Below are 26,253 nucleotides of genomic sequence, written 5' to 3'. Positions count from 1 at the left end.
TTAGTTTGAAAAACGGTGAAAAAAAAACAGTAAAGTGTATATACAATCACATTCGATGTTAAATTTTTTTTCCTTTGCGCTCCGTTTCCACTGCTCTAAACTCGATTTATGTCTTTCCAGAGTCCTCCATTATTCTGGGGACAACCAGGTGCTGATTTCTCGGTGAAACAATAGTATATATACATCGATGTGCTACTTCAAGTTTTCTAACTTTAAATTTAATGAAATTTAATACACATCCATACTCTTTTTTTTGTCACTTTTTTCCGTTTTTCATCTTTCGAAAAGCTTTCATAGTTTTCGAAAAAGAAAAAAAAGGAAGAAAAGAAGAGAAAAGAATAAAAAGAAAAAGAAATGAACAAGAAAAGAGAAAGAAGAAAAAAAGAAAGAGAAAAGAAGAGAAGAGAAAAAAAGAAAGAGAAAAAAATGAAAGAAAAAAAAATGAAAGAAAAAAAACAAGAAAAGAAAAAGAAAAATAAAGAGAAAAGAAGAAAAAAGAAAGAGAAAAGAAGAAAAAAGGGAGAGAGTTGCTTTTTTCGAAAAATTGAGTTTCTTCTTTTAATCTTTTTAAAGAAATATTGCTATAAATATGTAGATTGTTCTAGGATTCACTTAAATGCGAATGATACGATGCGAGGAAAAACGTTTTATTCAAAAAGCGTCTGCAACTGTGAGATCTAATACTGAAAGCAATAATTTCCCCCAAGAAGATCATGCATCATGAACTATTTTCACTTCTAAAGGCGTTCAACATTCTTCAACGCCTTCCAACTCCCCCGGTTTCCTTACCTTCCTAGTTTGGCAAACTTCCGTTATTGAATCCTGAGTGCCGCTCTCCGTCATTTCTCGTTCAAAGTCTCGCAAGCGTCAAAGTCTTATGTATAACTTCATATACTACACGTTTAGATAATTTGTGGCTTTAACTCAAGAATGTTACACTCGAAAAGAATATTTCATCGTCAACTATATATTAATAATTTAATATACAGTTAATATTTCACAGTGACAAGCAAATTCACTCGAAAATCACAATTATTCACTGCTTCTCAATTTATTTTTTTTTCCTTTTTATTTTTTACATTATTTTTTACTTTATTTTTAATTGATTTAAATTTATTTAATTCTTATTTTGAATATTATTTTTAATTCTACTTTTTAATTAATTAATTATAGTAATTATAATTTTTTATTGTAATATTAACTCATTACTTAATAAATAATTATTATTAATAAAATAATTAGTTTCAACTGAATAGAATATAATCTTGAGTCTTTGATACTTATATTATGTCTATTTCATCTCGTATGTGAGCGAGTTTTCACGCCGTCTAGGCGGACATTTCCCGAACTAAACCGGCGCGAAATTCAAATTTCAAGAAACAAAAAGACAAAATAGAAAATAGGTTTTTTTATTTTAAACACAAATTGTCAAGAAATTTGTATTTTAAACCCCATTTTTATATCATTTTGTAAATATAATATTAAATATTATTAATATTTATAATAATAATAAAAAAAAATATTATACGGCAATTATGATACATAACTATTAGCTGAGTTACCATAGTTATTAATTGTTTCATTAGGAGTTGATTAGAGAAAAAAAGGCAGAGAATTATTTTTCTTTTAATCCCTTTAATACATTGATTGTTGTAACATGTGAAGCAATCTGTGCGCCTGTTTGTCGTTGGATGTAGCAATTTTATACTGATCAAGATAGAGTTCGCATCAACACGGCTAAAACTACCAATATATAGTTGTCGTGGCACTATAAAAGGGACTAACGAATTCGTGAACAAATGGTGTCACTTTCAATAGCGTTCGATGTTTTTCGACATTTCTATTTTTCGTTCTCTTTTATTTTTTTTTTTTTTGCCGCGTTTTGTTGACAAAAAAAAAATCTTTAAATTTTGACGTGTGCAGAGAAAATGAAATTGTGACAGAGTGAATGGTAATTTTTTTTTCTTTCAAAATAAATATACTCTTATTTCTCGGAACGGTTCTGTAAAAAATTTCTCTAATAGCAATAGATTAAAATAAAAAATATTCAATTAATTTCTATCGACAATATTAAAGTGGAAATAATAACAATATTATAATTAAAATACTACGAATATTTAAATTAATTATAATACTGTAATTACATAATTATAATATTTGTAATTATTCCAACTGAAATAATAATAATAAATAAATAAACAGAAGATAATATAAAATTGAGTTACTGATACTTATATTAGGTCTATTCCACCTCGTTTACGAGAGAGTTTTCACGCCGTCTAGGCGGACATTTCCCGAACTAAACCGGCGCGAAATTCAAATTTCAAAAAAGGGAAAAAACCAAAATGGAAAAGTATCGAATACAAAAATATTCTTTTCAACTTCAAAATACACTAAAAATTTGTATTCTTTTTTTCTAAACAGAAGTTTCTTTTCAGGGCAATATCACTTTTGTGCGTCAATGACAAAAGTTGAAAAGCGTTATTACCAGTTTGATACACGCTTTGGGGAAATGGAAGAAGAGGCATTTTTTTTTTTGAGAAAAAAAAAGAAGAAGAAAAAAACTTCAACTCGGCAATCTCTTTTTCCGGTCAACGACGCTCACAGTAGCAACCATTTTTCACCTCTTCTTCCGGTTCTTTCCAACGCCTGCTCTAATTTCTTTAGAAAGTCGCGTCCCGAAGGAACGTCGTCGACGACGTCTTTTAACACTATCCAACGCGAAATGACACGGCATAAGCTGTTCTCCTCTTCGAGAAGGCATTTTTCTCTTTCTTCCATCATGATTTACGAACTGTAAAAATCGTGTCTTTTAGGGAAAAAAATGTAAAAAAAAAAAATTGCCAAAATTGCTAGAAAAATTTTTGCAGTTCTGTAATTTTAACTTCAATCGTTGTATCGATTTGGAGAATTTTTTTTCCCGTTCTATAGAGTCTACAATTTTTTTTTCTTTATTATAAACAAAAAATTATTATTATCTAAATTGCTATTTAATATTTACTACTATTTATATTTATTTTTAAATTCATTTTATTTAAATTTATTTTATTTTTAAATTCATTTCATTTAAATTTATTTTATTTTTAAATTCATTTCATTTAAATTTATTTTATTTTTAAATTCATTTCATTTAAATTTATTTTATTTTTAAATTCACTTCATTTCAATTTATTTTATTTTTAAATTCACTTCATTTCAATTTATTTTATTTTTAAATTAATTTTAGGTACTTAAATTTATTTAAAAAAAAAATCCAAATTGTAATTTTTTTTCCCAAAAAAACAGGAAATAATAAAACTTGAAAATTTAATTTCAACTTTTAAAGGTCATAAATATAATGTGTCAGGATTGTGAATGATTTGTTATCATCGGAAAGTTGAATATTGAAAGATTTTTATTGTTTCAAGTGTGAGAATAAAAAAGTTAGTAATACGTTGGATAATGCTGCCAAGAATATTTCCCCTTAGATGGCAAACGATTCCATCCAAGTCTCCTCGACAACTCAAGTGAATTACTGTCAGGCACCTTCTATATAACCGCACATGTATATATAGTCGCCGAAAAAGAATGGAAAGGCCGAGACATTTTGACAGTCAATGCGGCAAAAGCGCTCTCACGATTCTCTCTCTCTCTCTCTCTCTCTCTCTCTCTCTTTCTCTCCATATCATTGACAGCTGTCAGCCATCAGGTCGCGAGACTTTTGGACGAAACTTGTGTGTGGATATTGCTGTGCTTGCGGATTCGTCATTCTTCAAATCTTTTCACAAAAAAATAAATAAATAAAGAGCAAAAAAAAAAGAAAATAAGAATAAAAAAATTAAACCTCGAATTAAACTAAAAAATAGAAATAACAAAATAAAATAAAAAAATTGAAATATAAAAAATGAAAATAAAGAAATAAGTTGGGTAAGTGACATAGCTAGGTGGCTTCAGTACTGGACTGGGAACAACAAGAGCCGGGGTTCGATTCTTCGCAAATGCGGATTTTTTCCGTCTCAAAAAAAATAATATAAATAAAGAAAAAAATAATAGGAGGAAAATTGAATAAAAAAGGAACTATTGTAAATAAAAATAAGTAAATAAATAAAAACAAGAGAGAATAAAAAAATACCTTTAGTAATTAAATTTCCAGTAAAAATTAAAGTAATTAAATTAAAATAAAGAAAGGAATAATAGAAATAAATCGAAGTAAATAATATAAATAAAAAAAAATAAATCAAAGTAAAAATAAATAAATCGAAATGAAAATAAATAAGCAACAGAAATAAAAAAAAGTAAAACAATTATAAAAAATATATAAAAACAAAAAAAAAATAAATAAATAAAATAAAATTCTCCAGCACTTGGAAAAAAAGAAAAAAAAACAATCGAGAAGGCAATAAAAAAACAACAATAAAGTAAAAAATAAAATATAAGCAATGAAAGATTAGAGAAAGATAATATAGCAATAAACAATAAAAGGGATGATTTTGAGATGACAATTAAAAGAAATAATTTATAGGTGATACTATTTTTTTTTTTTTTTTTTTTAATAGAAAATGAAGAGTGAAAGGGTACTTTTTTTTTTAATTTCCACATCCTGAGCTGTCGTGAATTGAACGGGACAATGGGAAATGTATTTACGATCAAAGGACGTCAAGTGAACAAACTGGGGGTCTGAAGACAAAAGTCAGTGAGTCTACCCGACGGTGACAGGAGAATCGAGGCATTAATCACAGACACATCGACGCCCATAAGGTCAAAAAAGAAAAAAAAAAAAAAGCAAAGTTCCCACCCTCGTTGCCCTGGCCTCTCTCTTTCTCTCTCTTTCGATGATGACGACAACGACAACGACGTTACGGATTGAAATGGCACGTAAAATCACTACGACCCCCTGGGGAGTGGCCCTTCTTCTCAATTCGTGAACAATCTCCAATTTCCTTATAGAGCAACACTCCCTCGTTATTTATTTACCCCAATTACACTTAAGTACTTGATAAATCAACTAATCCTACTCTAATTGCCATTTTTATTTATTTATTTATTTATTTATTTATTTATTTATATGTAAAATAAATTCTATTTTTTTAAAGAAAATTTGTTTATATTCAATAAATGTTTTATTAAGTTAACAATTTTTTAAATATATATGTTTTTCAAACTAATGATTTTTAAATAAGTGATTTTTCAAATTAATAATGTTTTTATTCAATGATTTTTTTTAAATATATGATTTTTCAAAATTAATATTTTTTTTAACAAATGATTTTTTAAACTAATGATTTTTCAAATTAATGATTTTTCAAACTAATTATTTTTTAAATAAATGATTTTTCAAATTAATAACATTTTTAATCAATGATTTTTCAAACAAATAATTTTTTATATTAATGACTTTTCAAACTGATAATTTTTCAGACTAATGATTTTTTAAATAAATGGTTTTACAAATTAATTATTTAATATTTTTTGAAAAGTAAATCTTATTACGTAGGCGTAATAATATATTAAAGAAGAAAAGAATAATGTTTTCTTCTTTCATTGAATTTGAATTTCGCGCCATTATAATTAAGTAAATGTCCACCTAGAGGGCATGAAAACTCTCTCACAATCGAGATAAAGTGAATGGAGTACAAGCATCGCTTCTACTCTTTGTTATTGTTAAAGATTGTTTGTATTAATCGTATTATTAATTTTTATTATTATTATTATTATTATTATTATTATTTTTATTATTATTATTATTTTTATTACTAGCTATTATATTAAAATAATAATAATAATATAATAGTAACGAAATAAAAATAATAATACAATTATTATTTTGTCTAATAATAATTATAATTATAATTACATAAAATAATAAATAATTATATTTATTATTACTTAATAAAAATTATAATATTTCTAATTTTTGACTTATTCGTTAAATGCTTAAAGTTCAGAATTTATTATTCAGATATGAAATCTAAAAATTTGGCAAATATTTATTTAATTATAATTAATTGATTAAATATAATTGTAAATTTAAAGATACAAAAAATCATCGTCAATTTTCCACTAGGTTGTAAAAAATTAAAATAAATTAAATATATTTTTACTAACTAGAATTTGCTAAAGAATTTGTTTAATTTCTTACAATAATTTTAAACAAGTACAAGAATTTTGACTAATTTTAGTAAATTAAAGAGTTTTCAATACAATTTTCTTGAAAATTATTTATTATCGTTTCTTTGGAATTTTGTAGAATTTGAATTTTTCGCCAATTTATTTTTCTAAATATCCGCCTAGAGGGCATAAAAAATCTATCACAATCAAGATGAATTTCAGGGAATATTCTTATGTTTATAATAATAAATGTAGTAATTATTAATTACTATCGTAAATGTTACTGTTCCATTTACTATTTTGCAAATTAAAAAATTTTATATTTTCAAATATAAACATTAATTTTTGAATAATTTCAGATTCAAAATTTTAAAAAATTCACCTTTTCACTACATAAATTAACTATTCTTATTTATTAGTTTCAAAAATGTTGATAACATTTTTCGCAATAATTCAGTTATTAAAAAAAAAAAAAATTTTAATGATAAGAATTGAGTTATTTTTAAAAATTGTAATAAAACATTCTTTGTGGAAGAATTCAATTATTTTTATAAACAATAAAATTCATCGCAGGAATTCAATTATTTTCAAAAAAATGCTAATAAAATTTCACGAAAAGATTCAATTATTTTAAAAAAAATTTTAATAAACTTCTTGTTAAGAATTAAATTATTTTCAATAATTTTAATAACATTCTTTGGAAGAATTCGATTCTTTTTTATAAATAATAATATTTTTTGCGAGAATTCAATATTATTTATTTATTTTTAATACAATTTTTATTAAATTTTTTTAAAAGAATTCAATTATTAAAAAAAATTTTGATAAAAATCAAATGACTAATTATTTTTAAATTTTTCGATAAAAAGTTTGCAAGAATTTAGTAATTTTCAGTGCATTAATTTTTCAACATCAAAACATTGAAAAAGAAAATTTATTAAAAAAGTTGAAAAGCAAACAAAAATTTAAAACTGCGAACAGATTCAAGCACAACAATATTAATTTATTTTTTGAAAATTATTTGTGAAATTTAATTTTATTTCTCATATTTTAACAAAAATTATAAACAAAATCTGAAGAAATTTTTTTTGATTAATTTAAAGATTTCTGAAGATAAATAAGAAAAGTTTGAAGATTTGTCTTTTTTAATCATCTGGCAGCACTGGTTGACAATTATTTTTATTAAAGGACTAAAGGTGAAAATGATTTTTAATGATTGTTTTTATTATTATTATTTTTTGTTACTATTATTGTTACTAAAATTATTTTTAAAATTAAAATAAATATAAATAGAAAAAAATCGAGAAAAAATCTAGTAATTTATTCTTTTTTATATTTTCCTTTTATAGTTTTGTATAAATTTCTACAAAGTCGTACATACCAAAAATTTTATTAGTAGAAAAAAATTCTTATGATTAAGTGTCGAGACTTAATAATATTTTTTTTTTTCGCAGCGTTAATATTAAAATAATATGCCAGCGGTGGATTTTCATTATTGTTCGTTAGTCGAGGGTCATATTTTAACAGATTACGAGGCAAGTTCTCTCCAATCGAACGAAAATCTCATTGAGAGGGCCTTAATCAAGAAATTTTGGCGTCACGTGACGTTAACGCGGTGTCGCTCGTTGAAAAAGGGGGAAAAGAGGAAGAAGAAGGGAAGAACTTGGGTCGCGCGCGCTATTTCTAAGGGTGAATTACAGCCTCACTGGGGTCGTTATGTAGCGCCAGTTCCGTGAGAATAAACCCCACCCCCTCCCCCCTAATTGCAATCATTTAAAAAAAATTTCTTTTTTTAACAGCCACTTGAACAATAATTTTTTTTTTTACATATGTCATTTTACTTTTTATTTTTGCAATTATTTTTTTGAAAACTTTTCTGTGTTAATTTTTTTTCTGACTCATTATTTGACGTTATTTTTTTTTACTTTTGTTTAAATTACTCTTTTTACTTATTTCGTAATTATTTCTTTGTTTTTAATTTTTCTTTTATTTTTCCCTTTTTTTCTATTCTCAACAATTTTTTGCTCTTTTACTTAAATTATTTATTTATTTATTTATTTGCAATTTCTTTACTATTTATTCGCAATTATTTTTTATTTCATTTACTATTTTTCTTCTTTTTCTATTCGTAATTATTTTTTTTATTATTATTCGCAATAATTTTTATTTACTTTCAAAATTTTTTCTTCTACTTTTACTATTTTTTTCCTATTCGCAATAATTATTTTGTCAATTTATCAGTTAAAAATTAGTTTTCTTCTTAGTACTTTAAAAAAAAATTTTTTTTTTCTCCCTCACTCTCTCTTATAAATTGTTTATTCGACTTTTGTCGTGTGTATAAACATATATATTCATCGGAAAATCGAAGGTCGTCGTCGCGCGGTTACGAAAATTTCTGCAAATTACACGCAATTGATTAATTAACTAATTATTTGACCCATGTTGAATGTCAATGTCTTCACTCTGGCAAATTTCAGAGGCTGTCAACAATCAGTAATTAATTAATTTGCAATTGTTAGGCCATGTCTGAATACAGATTAAATCTCCTACCGACTTAATGACTGTCGATAGTCGATGGCGGCAAGTAGTTAATTAATTATCGAATTATTCCGATGCTTGTGTTAAGTAGATAATTTCAATTCACTCTTCTATATATCTGATAAATATAATGTTAATTAAGAATTTCTACAAATTTTGATTAATTATGTTCTTTTTTTCCAAGAGATTTTTATTATTCACTTTTATTATTATTTACTATTATTACTATTTACTTTTTTTTATTATTTTCTTTTTTGTTATAATTTATTTGTTCTAATTAATAAATTAATTACCTTTTCATTTTCCCGAAATATTCGCTATAATTAATACGAGAATAATTAAGTAAATAAATATTTTACCAATATCAATAAATTCCTGCTAATTGAGATAAAATGTATTTGACGGAAATTCCCAATTAATTAAATTTTTATTCATTTGAATTAATAATTTAATTAAATATATAATAATAAATATAAAAAAAAAAATTTGTTAATTAAAAAAACAGGATTAAAAGTAAATTTTAATTGGTTTATTATAACCAATATTTGTATTAAATGCAATTGCAAAATGATTGGTATTAAATAATATTTAGAGGGAAATTTTCAAATTTTTTTCTGTTTTTTTCTAAATGGAATTTTTTTTTCTCTCTCATTTTTTATTTATGTATTAAATTTGACGAATAGCAATTATTTTAATTGGATCACTGATTGAATGTGCTGTGTGTGTGTGTGTAAATATTTTTTTTCAATCGACTTTTTTTTATTAATGAAAATACTGAAAAGGAAAATAAATAAATAGGAAAAAAAAAGAATTGAATCGAAATTATATATCGATTTTAAAGTAATGAAATAAAATATTTATTATTCTAACCGCGTGACGTGCAGAGAGGAATAAACACACGATTGAAAGTTTTTGGAATGGTCCACTGTGGGCGCGTTCGCTTTGATTTTATTGCATTTCTACTATTTGTGCCGTGATTATAAACGGTCTCGTGCGTTGGTCGCGAACAAACCACGAATCGCAGATTCACCCTCAGCTTCGCAAACGAGCATTTCAACGAAACGGTATACATATATATTTATATATATATAGTACGAAAATAAATGTCGCGAGAAAGGAGGAGAGATTCTCTCTCTCTCTCTCTCTCTCTCTCATTTCTCCCTTACTCTCATGATTTGCGGATAGGAGAAGCGTTCGACGATATTGATTTCGGCGCTTGTTAAACTAATAGCTTGTAATCTCCTTCCCAACTGGACCATTACTAACAGTCAGTAAGTTGATGCAAATATGGCTCTTGACATTTCACCCTTTAACTTTGATATCTCATCTAATTACCATTTTACACGGTTTAAGATAGAATGGCAAAATGTTGTCAGGAGGGACAATTTTTTTTTCTCTTTTTGGTTTTCATCACCAAAGAATATGGAATGTATTCAAAAACGAGAAATTTTTAATCCGATAAAAATCATTTTCATGGGACTTTTTACTTTTTTTCAATTTTGTTCAATGTAAACTTAAATAATAAATAAATAATGAAAAATAAAATAAAGAATAAAAAGTAATAAATAATACCTAAACAAAAAAAATGAGATAATGAATAAGAAATCTCTTGAATAAAAAATGATTAGCAACGTTTTTATTTTTTTTTGGAATTCGAATTTCGCGCCAATATATTTCTGTAAATACCCGCCTAGAGGGCATGAAAAATCTCTCGCAATCGAGAATCTGGCAACTTTTTCTTCGCCACAGTAAATCGTGAGGTATTAAAAAGTGTTGCAAATTAAATTAACACCAAAAAAGATTAAAATAATCAATTTTGGTGTTATTTTTTACAATGAATGAAATGAATGAAATTTTAGTTGAATAAATTTTTTTATAACTATAAAACATGAAGATATCGATAACTCCGAGTCTTCGACTCGGAGTGATCGATTTCTTCATGTTTTATAATAATTAAAGATGACCAAGTAATAAAATCATTATTTTATATTATAAGAATACTTCTTCAAAATTATTTTCATTATTTCAATTCAATTATTATTTTCAAAAATTTTTAACTATTTTACTTTATATCTATTATTTTTAATAATTTTCGAAAAAGTTCTTTGGCAATTTTCAAATTCATTTGTTTACAATATTCAATTTAACGAAATTTCAATTATTCCTAAATTCTTTATTATTATTAGAAAATAAAAACTTCAAATAATATAAAAAAATTCAATTAAACTTTTTCAAAAAAATTAATTTCAAAATTCAATTATTTCTAGAAATTCACGCTATATTGCTTTTAATATTCAATTATAATCTGAAATTTTAACTGAAATTCATTTTTATGAAATGAAAATCAATTATTATTAGAAAATTCTACAAGAATTTAATTATTTAAATGCACAAGTAAATAATTTATTGAATAATTGACTGTTTCTCAAAATTCAATTCTCATAAAGAATTTTATTAACAAATTTTTAAATAATTGAATTCTTTTGACGAATTTTAATAAAATTTTTTAGAATAGTTACATTTTTAAATGAATTCAATTAAAATTGTGTTAAAAATAATTCAAATTTTGCAATGAGTTTTATTATTTCTGAAAATAATTGAATTATTGAGAAGAAACTTATAAAAAAATTAAAAATAATTGAATTTCGCTGAAATTTTTATTATTTATTTTATTAAAACCGTTTTTAAATAATTGAAATCTTTTGGGTAATTTTATTAAAATATTAGATATTGAAAATCATTCGATTCCTGAGAAGAATTTTATTATTTATGAAGATAATTAAATTTTTGCGAACGATTTTATTATTTTTATTAGAATTTTTTAAAATAATAGAATTTAGAAGAAAAAATTTATTACTTTTAAAAATAATTGAATTCTTGTGATGAATATTGTTATTTATGAAAATAATTGAGTTTTGTAAACAATTTTATTAAAATGTCTCGAAATAATTGAATTTTCGGAAATAATTTTGTTATTTATTGACATCATTAAATTCTTTCGAAGAATTATTTCTGAGAATAATTGAATTATTGATAAGAATTTCATTAACATCTAAATGAATAATTAAATTATTTCAAAATAATGTAATTAAAATTGTATTTAAAATAATTGATTTCCTGCGAACCATTTTATTAAAAATATTATTAAAATAATTGAATTCCTGTGAAAAATTCTAATATTTTTGTAAATAATTGATCTTTTTGAAGAATTGAAATAAAATTTTTAAGATTAATTGCATTTTTATTAACAATTCCTGTAAAATTGTATTAAAAATAATTAAATTCCTGTGAAGAATTTTATTATTTATGAAAATAATTGACTTCTTGTAAAGAATTTATATTACATTATTTTTAAAATAATTTAAGTCCTGAAAAAATTTTATTATTTTTGCAATAATTTGTAACTTTTCTAAAATTAAATTTTTTTCTAGCGTTTTTAACTAAAATTCTTCAAAAGTTCTTTGAGAATTTTCAAATTCATTCGTTTACATAATTCAATTTTACAAAATTTCCATTATTCGGAAATTCTACAATTTTATATTGAAAAATAAAAACTTGAAATAATTTCAATAAGAATCCTATTAAACATTTGAAAAGAATTAATTATACAAAATTGTTTGTCAAAAATATGAAAAATTAAGAATTTCAATGACTTTAATTTGAAACTTTTTCAAAATTTAATTATTTCTAAAAATCCACGTGATAATGCTTTTAATATTTAATTATAATCTAAAATTTTAACTGAAATTAATTTTTAAAACCATTTTTATTAGTAAATTCTACGAGAATTCAATTATTTAAATACAAATAAAATGTAAATAAATAATTTATTAATTTCATGTTTCTTGAAATTAAATTCTCATAAAAAATGTTATCAACAAATTTTTTAAATCATTAAATTCTTTGGACGAATTTTAATGAAATTTTTATGAATAGTTACATTTTTCGAGGAATTTGATTAAAATTGCATTCGAAATAATTGAAATTCTGCAATGAGAGTTTTATTATTTATGAAAATAATTGAATTCCTAAAAGAATTTTATTATTTATAAAAATAATTGAATCTCTGTAAAAAAGTTATTATTTATGAAAATAATTGAATTATTGTGAAGAGATTTATAAAAAAAATTTGCAAATAATTGAATTCCTGTAAAAAATTTTATTATTTATGAAAATAATTGAATGTTTGCGTAGAATTTTATTCAAATTTTTTTGAAAATTGAATTCTTTTGGAAAATTTTAAAGAAATAGTAGATATTGAAAATCATTGAATTTTAGAAAACTTTTGAAAATAATTGAAATTTTAATAAGAATTTGTTTAAAATTTCGTAAAATAATTGAATATCAGAGAAGAATTTTATTATTCATAAAGAGAATTGAAATTTTTTTATGTCCAAAAGAAAATTTTTTGAAATTTAAAAAGAAAATTTTTTTTTAACTTTAAATTGTAAAAACAATTTGTAAATTTAATATAAGTAAATATAATAATAAAGAAGCGTTTATTGCGTTATATTTAATTTACGATATTACTTTTTAATTAAATAAAAAACGATTTGCAAAAAGAAAAAAATGATTAAATTTCATACGCTTGAAAACAAAGGATTCTGTATGGTGTATATATATGTGTGTGTGTGTGTGTGTATATGAAAGAAGCGTGGGATCGATGACAGTCGGGGATGTTATATATTTGAAAAAACGATTATCTCCTGGATGATCCCGCAGGGAGATCTGTAATGTCTTTTCGGATGCAGTGTATAACTCGCTCTTCCATAGCCGAGCACCATATGCGATCTAGAGTTAATATTTACGGTGGCTACCGCGTTATATATACATATATATGTACATTCATGCAAAAAAAAAATAGGGGACGAATTTGAACAGGGTTCTCGATCGCAACTTTCCAAACGATAACTCGCGATTCAAGTTATACATCGACTTCATTTTCTATTCAAACTCTATATATATTTTTTAAAAAACAATTTTATCTCTCTTTCCCTTATATTTATTTAATAATTATTTAAATTTAAATTCAGTAAAATTAAAAATTTTTTTAAAATTTTACCTTTTTAATGAGTTTTAACGAATTAAAAATTTATTAGGTATTATTACTAGGAAAAAAATTAATTAATTAAAAATTTTTAATCTGGAAAATTATAAATGGAACAGTAAAATTTACGATAGTAATTAATAATTATTATATTTATTATTATAATCATAAGAATGTAAAGAACAAAAATTGTAATTTTATCTTTAAAAAATGGTTTATTAATATTATTTAAATGTGTTTATAAATATTTTCATTACTTGATAAATACACAGCCTTCGAAAATTTTTTTAAAAAATCTTCAAGTTTTTACAATATTTCTTCAAATTCTTCAAATATTGCAGATTGCTCTTAAAATATAGGCGCGATGAAAAAAAAAACATTGATAAATTTTACATTTAAGAGATTCCTTATTTCATTATTTAATTTATTTATAGTTTATTATTTTCTATTCTTTATTTATTATTTTTCTCTCATTTTCTCTCACTTTCTCTCTCTCTTTTCCTCTATTTCTTTCTCTTTTTTCTCTTTTCTCATCGCTAGGATTAAAGCTAGATGGATCAGGGCTTTTTCGGAAAGCACGCGCCGGTTAAGCTTCACAGAAAGTCGCGTTTACATCCGGTAGCGTGTTTCGAAATCCCCAAGGGATCCAGTCATAGGTGTAGATTTATCTATATACAAAATATCAAAAAAAAAAAATAATAAAATAAATTCTCCGATTTCTCGTTATTTATGTGGGGCAAAAATGAATTTTTTCTCTCATATTTGCCTCTCAAAAAAAAAAAAAAAAAAAAAAAAAAAAAAAAAATAGAGAAATTAATTTTTGAAACAATGTGTTAACATTTGCAATTATATTTTCCTCGTACAGAGAATTGAAAGAAAGGTAAAATAATTTTTACTATACTTTCACGGTATTATTATCAGAATACGAACTAACTAGATTTTTTGGTAATTATTACTATTTTCCAGTGTTTACAAAATCAAAAGTAAATTTTATTTCATTTTGACCTCGATTTTGACTAAAATTTAGTAAAAAAAAAGAAAGAAACTTTTTGTTTGAAAAATATATAAACTTAGTCAATTGTAAAATTTACTGTTTGAAATAATTAAAAATTGTCAGAAATAAAATGAGCAGTTTCTATACACTCGAAATTTTATTATGTGAGTATAGTAAAAGTTACTTTACTCCTTTTTCTATTTGCTATTCCGGGAAAAAAAATTTCTTTTTCACTTCTAATTAATTTTCATTCGTTTATGAAAACTAATAATAAAAATAATAGACTGTCAATAAAATACAAATAAACTTAATTTTTTACATATATAATATTAATATTTTTTTAATTATATTAATAATAATTCACTAATAAAGAACACAAACGAAAAATCTCGTTTCATGCGGTTCTTCAAATCTCACTTCTGGTTGAAAGTCCTTAAAATATCGAGAGTAGAAAATCATCTGAATGTAGATCAAACTAATTATTAATTTACTATTACCCAATGGGAAATGCCAGTGTAGTGCCGATGCTCACCACTGGCTTAGTACTCAGACGATTGTTCGGCGTAGTCTAGCCGAGCCTCGACAATTAGTGCTGGCGCAGTACAGAATTTTTGTTTCGCCAAAGCTTGGACAAGGCTCGGCGGCAAGTGCTGGCTGAGTATAGAAAAATTGTTCACAACGCTCTTTGCCAACATTGCTTTTTTGACATAAACTTGAAAAAAATTATAAAAAAAGTTTATGAATGTTTATAAATATAAATTTATTGAAAAAAATTAATACTTTACTTTTCAGTTGTTCATTTTTTATTTTTATTAAATTTAATAATAATAATTTAACATAATTGTCTAATTTTGTAAATAATAAATTATTTAAACAAATTAAAATTATAAACAAAATTTAAACTTTAATCTTAATAATAATTTGGTTCCTATTAAAATACTATTATACTTCTTACTATGAATAAAAAATTATTAAAAAATTACCACGTAATTTAAGAATTACGTAAAATGTTAAATGCAATAAGTAAAGTAATTTAATTTTTAAAAATTTAGTTTAATTTATTTTATTTCAATTTATTATTTCTAACGTATCCCTATTTTTTTCTCATCTTTGACTCAATAATTGTATGTCTGAATGATACTGAGATATTAAAATTTTACTGCACACACGTGTCGTTAGCATAGTGGTTAGAGCGTTAGTCTGTTAGTCCGTAGGTCGTAGGTTCGATTCCCCTCGTCAGCAATTTTGTTTATTTTCATAGGTTTGCGATATTTCTAGATTCCAATCGTTAGGTACTAAAATATGAAAATCTAATGCACACTTACTGTAATTGTTTATTATTTAATTTTTAAATGTTATAAACAATTTTTTTCTACTTCATTTACTATATCCATATTGTTAGTCTCCATCTTTAATACAATTTCTTTAAGAAGAGAAATATTTTATGAATAATAACTATTTATTAATATTATTTACCATTTTGTTGTTAAATTATTTATAATTATTAATTTACGACTAATTAATAACAATACAGCATTTATTGCGGCAATATTCTCAGCCAGCACTGGTCCAGTGCTGCGCCAGCGCTGTCTGGCAGCACTGACAGACAGTACTTCGGCAGCGCCGGACGGCGTTATCATCCCAGAGTTATGCCAGTGCTGGCTCTCAGCCTTGCCGCCAGTGCTGCCAGTGCTGGCGCAGTACTACGCCAGTTGTAAATTTCCCATTGGGTAATTTTCATAATAATTAAAAGTGACAAATTTCAAATTTTAATTGACAATGACGAATATATTAATGAATATAATTTCCATAATTAATAAAGTATAAGATTATAAACAATCAATAGAATTGACAATTAATATTTAAAATCAGAGAAAAGCTAGAGAAAAGTTAGGAGAATTTTTTTTTTTAAATTTCAAAAAATTTCAAAAATTTTTTAAAAATTTATTTTAAGAGATCTAAATTTATTTAGAGAAAAATCAGAGAAAAATTGATGATAAATTAGAGAAAAAATAGAGAAAAATTGAATAAAAATGAGATAAAAAGTATTTAATAATATTAATAGTTCACCCCAACTTTTTCATTGCGTATTTATTTATTTATTTAATATATACGGGCTTATTATAATTATAATTATTATTATAATATTATAATTATAATTATCTCTCGCGTGTATAGTTAGTTATTTCAAGATTTATTCAAGACTAACTTCAACAAAAGGATTACTATAGAACCGATCAATCTTCATTATATTAACCATAGAGCGGATGAAAGATGGAAATTAAGGCTCGCCATTTTGGGAATTAGATTTCCGTTTCCAGGTAATCAAATTTGATTAAAGCACAGAGCTTACAAATTCTCTTTCTATATAAATTTGTATGTGTGTATATCTATATTTGGCTAGAAGTAATTAACGCTGTCAATTAGTATAGTTGAATTCGAAAAATTTTTAAAAAACAATTCTTGTCAGATTTAATTTAATGGAATTTCTATTTTTATTTTTGTTCACATACAAATTATATAATAATAATAATAATAATTATATAATAATATATATGTAACGAAAGTTATTAGTCTATTTTAATTGAAGTAAAAATAATTTTCAACATTTCTGAAATATAATAAAAGTAAAAATATAATTCATATCATTCTGCAGCTCTTACTACTATTTAATACTAAATACAGGAAAGTAAAAAATAAATTTTTTTTTACAAAAATATTTATTTATTATTTGCTTTTTATTATTGAAATTATTTTCTTCTTAAATTTTATTTTCTCTCTTTGTCTACAACATTTTATTATTTTATCTCTCGTTCTAATATTCATTTCATTTTTCTTTCTTTACCTTTACGACCTTTCAATGACATTATATTTTTCATGACAGTATTAATTACATTCATTATTAATAACTAGCAAAATAATTATATTCTTCATTAACAATTAATGTAATTATCAAAATTATAGTAATTAACAAAATTTATATAATAATTAATAAATAATAATTAATAATTAACAATTTCTTGAGTAAAAATAGTTTTATTGAAAAAAAGTTCTTTAAAAATAATTACTTATTTCTTAAATTGAAAAAAATTGTAAGTTTTTGTGACGATTTTTAGTGGCGATGTTTATTATATTAATATTATTTTTTCTAAATTTTATTTTCTTTCTTTGTTTACTGCAAAGCGTTATCTTCCCTCTCGTTCTAATATTCATTTCGTATTTAATTTTCTACGTTTATGACCTTTCAATGACATTATGTCTTTCATAACAATATAATTGTTTTGATGGTTCCCAATTAGGATAATAGATTTGAAAATCACAATAGAATAGAAATATATCAACTGAGTTCAATATTAATTAGTTGGAGGGGGTTCCGAGAAAAAAATTCCCAAACTGCGCTTGAGAGTTCACTTCTGAATTGCACGTCGCCTGAACAACTTTAATCATTCATAGTGGAAATTTAAAAATCACAGTGAGTTTCTATTTTTTTATTGCAATTAATTACTATTATTTCTTTACAATATTTTAAATTATTTTAAAATATTTAATTTTATTATTTACAATATATTAAAAATAATTTGAATTAGTGACTGACTTTTTGCTTTCGAATTAATAAATTTTAATTAATTAATTTTTAATTTTTTTTATATAAATTTTTAATTAGTTTAATTTGTTAATACATATTTAATTAATTATTAAAAATAATGGATTTATTAAAGAATTTTAGTTGAAAACACTAAAAAAAAATTGAATTTTGAATAAGTTACAAATTATTACAGAAATTCAATTATTTTGAAAAGTAATAAAATTCTTATCACAAAATTCAATTATGTTCAAAATTTTTACATGAAAATCTCGACAAAATCTCAATTATTATCTTTATAAATAAAAAAATTCTTCAAAATTCCAATTATTTTAAAAACTTTTAATAAAATTCTTGTCAAAATTTCAATTATTTTCAAAAATTTTCTCCTCATTTCAATAATTTTTAGAATCTACTATTTTAATAAAATTACCCAAAAGAATTCAATTATTTAAAAACAATTATAATAAAATTTTACGGAAAAATTTAATTATTTTCATAAATAATAAAAATTTCACAGTAATTCAAATATTGACAAATTTTTTGTAAGTTTTCTCTCAATAATTCAATTATTTTCAGAAATAATAAAACTCATTGCTGAATTTCAATTGTTTTTAATACAATTTTAATCGAATTCTAAATAATTTGAAAAATGTAACTATTATTGTAAAAAAATTTATTAAAATTCATCAAAAGAATTGAATTAGGTATTTAAAAATTTTTTAATAAAATTCTGTATAAGAATTAAATTTTAAGAAACATTCAATTATATAATAAATACTTTTGTATTTAAAATTTTAAATAATTGAATTCTCGTAGAATTTTCTAATAAAAATTGATTTGAAAATGAATTTTAGTTTAAATTTTAGATAATAATAGAATATGAAAATAATTTTTAAGAAGTTACAGTAACAATATTCTTGTAATATAAAATAATGATTTAAAAAATTCGATCCTCTTTAATTATTATAAATCATGAAGAAATCAATCGACTCGGAGTAATCGTTTTCTTTATGTTTTATAACAATATTTTTAAAGTTGATTATTAATTTCAAAAAGGTTTGAATTTTAATGTTTTGAAGAATTTTAATTCCTACGGAAAATAATAATAATAAATAAATATTTAAAATATTTAAAAAAGAAATTATTCTGTTCGAATAATATTTTACAATTAAATTCGATCGATTGTGAGAGAGTTTTCATGCCATCTGGGCGGACATTTACAGAACTAATGGCGGGAAATTTAAATTCAATAAAGTAGAAAACTAAAAAAATAACTCAGACAAATATTTAATGATATTGATAATATTTGTAGTAAAAAAATAGAGAGAGAGAGAGAGAGAAAGAGAGACAGAGAGACTATATTTGAATTATAAAAATAAATTCTTCCTTCTTGTGAATGGAAAAAAATTTTATTATCTATAAAAAAAAATTGAAAGAAAACCCATCTCACAATCGTGACGGGTTAAAGGGAATAATAATGACCTGCTTTTAAAATGTAAATAGTATAAAAATGATCGATTGTACCTGCAAAAACACCCCCCCCCCTTCTCATCCCCCCTCTTTCTCTCTCGTTCCCCTTTAATCGAAATTTATTCCAAGCGTATAAATAAGCATTTTATCATTCTCAAAGAAGATTTGAATCGTCGTCGAATCACGCGAGAATGAAAAAGAATTGTGATTTTTCGAAAACTCGATTTACAACTTTTCCTCTGGAAATTATATCTCTGTATGTCTTATATTCTTCTCATTTCGCGATATTCCCCCTATTTTATTGTCTTGAGACGATTCGACATTAAAATATATATAGTATACTCTTCCTCCCTTTCAAAATTACGTTGCCCTTTCGGAAAATGATAAGAGTCTAAAGATGGAGAGAGAGAGAGAAAAGAATCGCATTTGCTGGTGGGGGAGTAAAATACCTTTTAAGTAATTAATTTAATTTTTAAAGTTTATATTCTATAAATAAAAGAATATAATTTTTTTTTTGGAAAAGTGTAATTTTTTGTCTCTTAATATTCATACAATTCGAAAATGAAAATTGAAAATTTTTTTTTTAATAATATTAATGAAAATATATAAATATTTCAACATTTCTGAGAGTTTTTTAATTTTAATATTAATTCCACTAATTATTGAAGTTATTAATTATTTGATAATTTGTTTGAAATATTTATTTTTATAATTATTTAAGTAAATAATTGTTATTAAGAGGGTTTCTAAAATTTTCTCCTTATAAAATTCCATGATTTTTCCATGATTTCCAGGTGATAAATGATAAAATTTCCATGACAGATTAAAACAAAATTTTTGTCAGTCAAGTCAGGTGAATGTCATGAAAAAAAAATTTTTATCAAGAAAATTAAGAAAATTGAGACTTTTTTTACTTATTTTCAAAAATTGTGACTTTTTTGACTTTTCTTCCGAACATTGCAACAAAATACCACAATTTTTAGTAAAAAAGTGCAACTTATTTTGATTTTTATAATGCGAAAAAGAACTATAAATAAATTTTTTAAAAATTGTTTTTAAATAGTTAAAATTTTCGTAAAATTTAATTGAAAATAATAAATTTATTTCAAGTATTTTGTTGAAATTTTTGAAAATCAAATTTTTGAAGAATTTTAATTGCAAATTTTGAAAATAATTTAATTATCAAAAATTTTAATAAAAAATCTTTGAAGGTAAATTTAAAAATGAAAATTAGCTTCTAATTTTTTAAAATTCAATATTTTTAATTAAAAATTTACAAAAATAATAATATTTTAGAATTATTTTTAACATATTGGAGAAAATAATAATGTTCAAAATTTTTAATTATAACTCATCAAAAAATTCATTAGTTTTTTTAAATTATACAAAAATTCTTTTAAGAAATACATTTTCGAAAAAATACATTAATAAAATATTTTTAAAAACTGATTATTAGAATTGTTTTGTAATTATTTTTTAAGATTCAAAATTTACTTTTTGGACTTATTAAAATTTTTGAGAAATCATGGTCCTGTTTATAATTAAAATTCTTCAAAAATTTGATCCTTTTTATTTATACTTTTGAACAATTCAATTATTTATTTATTTTTAAAAGACTTTTCTAAATTTTTATTGTTTGGAAATTTTCTAAAATTGAAAAACTATTATCGTTCAAAAATTATTTAAAAATATTTTTAAAGAATTAATTTTTAAGAATTTCTTTATTATAATTTTTTGAAAATATTATACCTTAATAAGTTAAGAAAAAACTATGGAGAGTCACAAGTATTATAAAAAATATGTATTAAAAAAAATAAATAATTAAATTCTAGAAGAATTTTTGGAAAATTATTTAAATTAATCGATTCAGGAGATAAAGTTTAGTTGAAAATTGTACAAAATAATTAAATTCAGGAAGAGTTATAATTTTAATTTTTAGAAATTCATAAAATTCATAAATAATAATTCAAAATATATTTTCAAAAGTTAATGAATTTAATATTTAAATAATTTTAAACTCAAATAATTATTAGCAATAAAATAAAAATCTATTTCTAGAAGAATTTTTAATTATTAAAATAAATATTTTATAGAACAATTATTGATCAATTATTAATGGAATAAACATTAAAATAATTATTGACAATTTATGTAAATAATATTAATTATTCAAATAATTATTTAGATTAATTACTAGAATTATAGCTAATTATAATTATTTACACAAATAATTATTGAAATAAATATTAAAATAAATATTAAAATAATATTGACTTAAATTATTCAAATATCATTTAAATAAATATTAAAATAAATATTAAAATAATTTTTGGAAGAATAATTAGATATAAACCACAATCGATTTGGTTAAATTTCTCCTTTTATTAAATTTGAATTTCGCGCCTTTAATTCACCAAACTGCCGCATAGATGGCATGAAAGTTCTCTCACAAACGAGAAGCAGGGCTCGTGGTATAAGAGTCTCTGGCTCTACGAACTTCTGTACTTGTCCTGTTGAACTTTCGTTAAAATTATCAAAAAAAATGTATTTGCCTACAATAAGAATTAATTATCAAGAATAAAATAAATCCTAAATTTATGATTAACGAAAAAATGAAAATTAATAATTTTCGAAAGGTATTTAAATGTATTAAATTTTTTTTTAAATCCCCCATTAATTGCAGTGATTAATTATTGAAATTTCTCCCTAATGGAAATGTTTCTTCACTTTTGTTTCTTCCCCTCTTCAAGAGTGACACAAAGTCAAGAGAGAATATATCGAACCCCTTTAAATTACTCCATTAAGACCCCATAATTCTTGGATAAAGGTCCCTTCACACAGAGACAGAAATATTTTCAAAAGATAGTAGTCTATGTCTATATCTATATTTCTATCAGTAATCTAACAACGTTGGGTTTTGTCTTCTCTGTTTCAGAATGCACGTTTCCTTCGCGTTGGGAGGGCACTTGGTTCCAGAGCGGTGTACGCCAAGCGATCATGATATCAAGGGACGTACTCTCCAGCAAAGGAAAGTGTCTTCACAATGAGGGTGACAAGTTTCTTCTCGTCGACGAGTGAGTATTTTTTTTTTTCTTAAATTTTTCTTTTTTTTTTTTTTTTTATTATCTTGTCCTGCTAATAAGAGTTTTCAAATTTATGAGAGTATAAAAGAGAGTGTATACACCTCTTTCTCGTCGTCGTCGTCGTTGTTCACGTCTTTTGTTTTGTTACACGAATTTAATTAACGTTTGCGTACCGGGAGTGTAAAAAAGAGGAAAAAATTAGGGTTCTACTAATATACCTTTTTTATGACCTGGACAGAAAGTAATTTTTTTTAAAGTTTCGTTCATTTTTTTTTCACGCGAATAATTGATATCATTTGTTTAGGCGGGAGGAAACAAGAGTGAAAAAATTTGAATTTTTTTATGCTTTATTGCATTTTTTGAAGAAGACGATTGCAATTTATTTTTTGTAAAAATATAAGAATTTTGTTATTTAAAAAGTAATTTTGTAATTTAAAGAGAATTTTATTATTCAAAAAGTAATCCTATTATTTAAAAAGAAATTTTATTATTTAAAAAGTAATTTTATTATTTAAAAAGTAATTTTATTATTTAAAAAGTAATTTTATTATTTAAAACGATAATTTTATTATTTAAAACATAATTTTCTTATTTTAAACACAATTTTTTTTATTTTAAAAACAATTTTCTTATATAAAAAGCAATTTTATTTATACGTAAGAAAATAATTGTCTTATTTAAACAATAATTTTACTAAAAATTAAATAATTTGCTTTTATTTAATCAAAAATGTTACTAAAAATAAAAAAAATCTTTTTATTTAAAAAATAATGTTTGTAAAATAAAAAAGCGTTAGTCTCAAAGTTTTATTTATAAAAATTAAATAATTTTATTATTTTCAAAACAGTTTTACTGAAAATATAGGGTAAGTGCGTCAATTGCTGCGGGTGCTTCAGTTTCTGCGGCATTTTAATAATTTAAGTGAATACATTTGTTCAGGGCACAAATAATTTTGAATTTTTTTTAAAAAATTACTTAACGATGTAAGTTTTAAAATAGATATAGGAAGTATATACCAAAACTTAATATTTATGTATTTTATTTTAATTAAAAGTTGACGTGTGCAAGGTTTTATTTATTTTCATTGCTAAATTTGCTGGCGGTGCAAAAATACCTACATAAAAAAGGCTTTATTATTGTTTTTAGACTTAAAGTGGTTATTATTATGATGATTTCAGATAAAGAAAACCTTGTTTTAAAAGAAAAATTAAACTTTACTTTATTTTTGTCTGTTATTATATTTTATTTTTAAGAGTAGTAATTAACACAGAATTTGGGCTTGATTTAATTTCTACTCCCTCAGAAAATCAACTAAGACTGGTTACAATAAAAAGAATAAAAGAATAAAAGAATAAAAAGAGCAAGAGAAAATTATGGAAATGAAAGAAAAAATGAAGATTATGGAGGAAAAACTAAAGAAAATTTAATAAATACATAAATTAATTAAGGAAAAATTCTGTTATTAAGTTTTAACTAAATGTTTCAAAAATGTGATAATTCAGAAATTATTTGTTACTTTTGTTAATATATGATATATATTTATTTTTAATAAATTTATATTCTATTCAATTAAACATTGATTAAAATCATTGTCCCATTTTGATTTCATAGTAGTTTGCGGTATTATACACATAAACACGAAATTATGCGCAGAAACTGACCCACAGGAATTAAATTCGCGCAGCAACTGATGCGCAGCAACTGACTCAAACGCGCAGAATTAAACGCATTGAATATTATTTTTAATTCATTAAATTTATTAAAATAAATTATATTTTAGAGATGTTATTTATTGTAAACATATCTTAATAACACAAACTACAAATTTAATAAGACATAAGTTCAATTTGATCAATATAAAAATTATATTTTATAGTTAAAAGACGTCTTGACCAAAATACCGCAGGAATTAGTACAATTACCCTAATTTTTTTTAAAACAATTTTACCAAAAATAAAATAATTTTTTTATTTAAAAATCAACTTTACTAAAAATTAAATAATTTTCTTATTTAAACAACAATTTTACTAAGAATAAAAGAATCTTTTTTTTAAAAAAATAATGTTACTAAAAATTAGATAATTTTATTATTTTCAAATCAATTTTACTGAAAACAAAATAAATTGTTAATTTAAAAAACAATTTTCCTAAAAATTAAATCGGTTATCACAAAGTTTTATTTATGAAAATAAATAATTTTATTCTTTTGAAAACAATTTTGCTAAAAATAAAAAAAATTTTCATTTAAAAAGCATTTTTATTAAAAATTTGAACAATTTTATTATTTTGAAAACAATTTTATTATTTGAAATCAATTTTATTTTTGTTTATTTATTTATTTACGACGCAATAACTGGACGAGCCCTTTCGTACAATTTATATTTATTAAAAATAAAATAGTTTTAATATTTTGAAAACTATTTTATTATTCAAAAAATAATTTCATTAAAAATAATAAATAAAGTCTAGCCTCTATATAGTTATTGTTGATAAATAATAATAATAAAGTAATTTGAATTTTTAAAACTAATAATTTTCCTCTTAAATTTTTAAAATATTTATTTAATAATAAAATTGTTTTCTAAATAGTAAAATAATTTTTTTCTTTTATTTATTGACTAAAAAGTATTAGATTATAGACATTTTTTAAATCGTTTCGTTTCAATTTTTTATTATGGGAAAACTTTAATTAATTGCACTATTTATTCGTTACTAATCAGTTAATTATTTGCGCAAAACAAATGGAAACGCTTTTTTTTTGTGAAAGTCTGAACTAAAACTATTTTTCCTTCACTGACAAAAAAAAAGTAGTAGAAGTTTTTTTTTATATAAATAGACACGACCCGCAGAAAAACTACTCAAGTTCATTATCGTCTAAAGAAAAGACTTTGTGGAATTTTATTACATTTTTTTAATTCACGTCAGCAAATTAATTTTTATCAAAAGAAAATTTAATTTTGAGTAGTATTCGGTTATTTTATTATTCATTATTCATTATTTATTATTCAAAAATAAAAATTTATACTGCAAAGAGATAATTTTTTAAATAAATATCAGAAAAAATAGTCTCTGAATTCTGAAAAATATATTTAATTAATTATTTTATGCAAACGGGCAGTGGTCACGGTCGTTAAGGCGCCGTATGCGTGTGGATTTTCAGAGGTTCGATTCTTCGTAGGGGAATTTTTTATTTATTCGATAAAAATAATAATTATACTAAATAAATAATAAGTTTTCGACAAAAATAATAAGTTTTCGACAAAAATAATAATTATGCAAAATAAACAGTAATCATTCCAAAAATTATAATTATTCGATACAAATAATAATCATCCCATACATTTTATTTCGATTGCGAGCGAGTTTTCATGCCCTCTAGGCGGATATTTACAGAAATATATTGGCGCGAAATTCAAATTCAATAAAAAAATTAAAATATTGATAATGA

General features: G+C 22.8%; 1 protein-coding gene across 3 annotated transcripts in view; it reads left to right on the top strand.

Moving 5' to 3' along the window:
* LOC122507190 overlaps positions 1-26,253 on the top strand; it is a 456,874-nt gene that overhangs the window by 293,887 nt on the left and 136,734 nt on the right. For 2 of the 3 annotated variants that reach the window (XM_043619783.1, XM_043619782.1), the window contains one exon: positions 22,658-22,796. In XM_043619783.1, coding sequence (XP_043475718.1) covers positions 22,658-22,796 — 139 coding nt within the window. Of the gene's footprint in view, positions 1-18,032; positions 18,139-22,657; positions 22,797-26,253 lie in introns of those variants that run through there. The other variant, XM_043619784.1, reaches the window with a different exon arrangement.

The sequence above is a fragment of the Leptopilina heterotoma genome, unplaced genomic scaffold, assembly GCF_015476425.1.
Source record: "Leptopilina heterotoma isolate Lh14 unplaced genomic scaffold, ASM1547642v1 Lhet_45, whole genome shotgun sequence".
In the NCBI taxonomy this organism is placed as follows: Eukaryota; Metazoa; Arthropoda; class Insecta; order Hymenoptera; family Figitidae; genus Leptopilina; species Leptopilina heterotoma.
The sequence above is the reverse complement of the archived record's forward strand: the minus strand, read 5'-3'. Positions and strand labels throughout refer to the sequence as shown.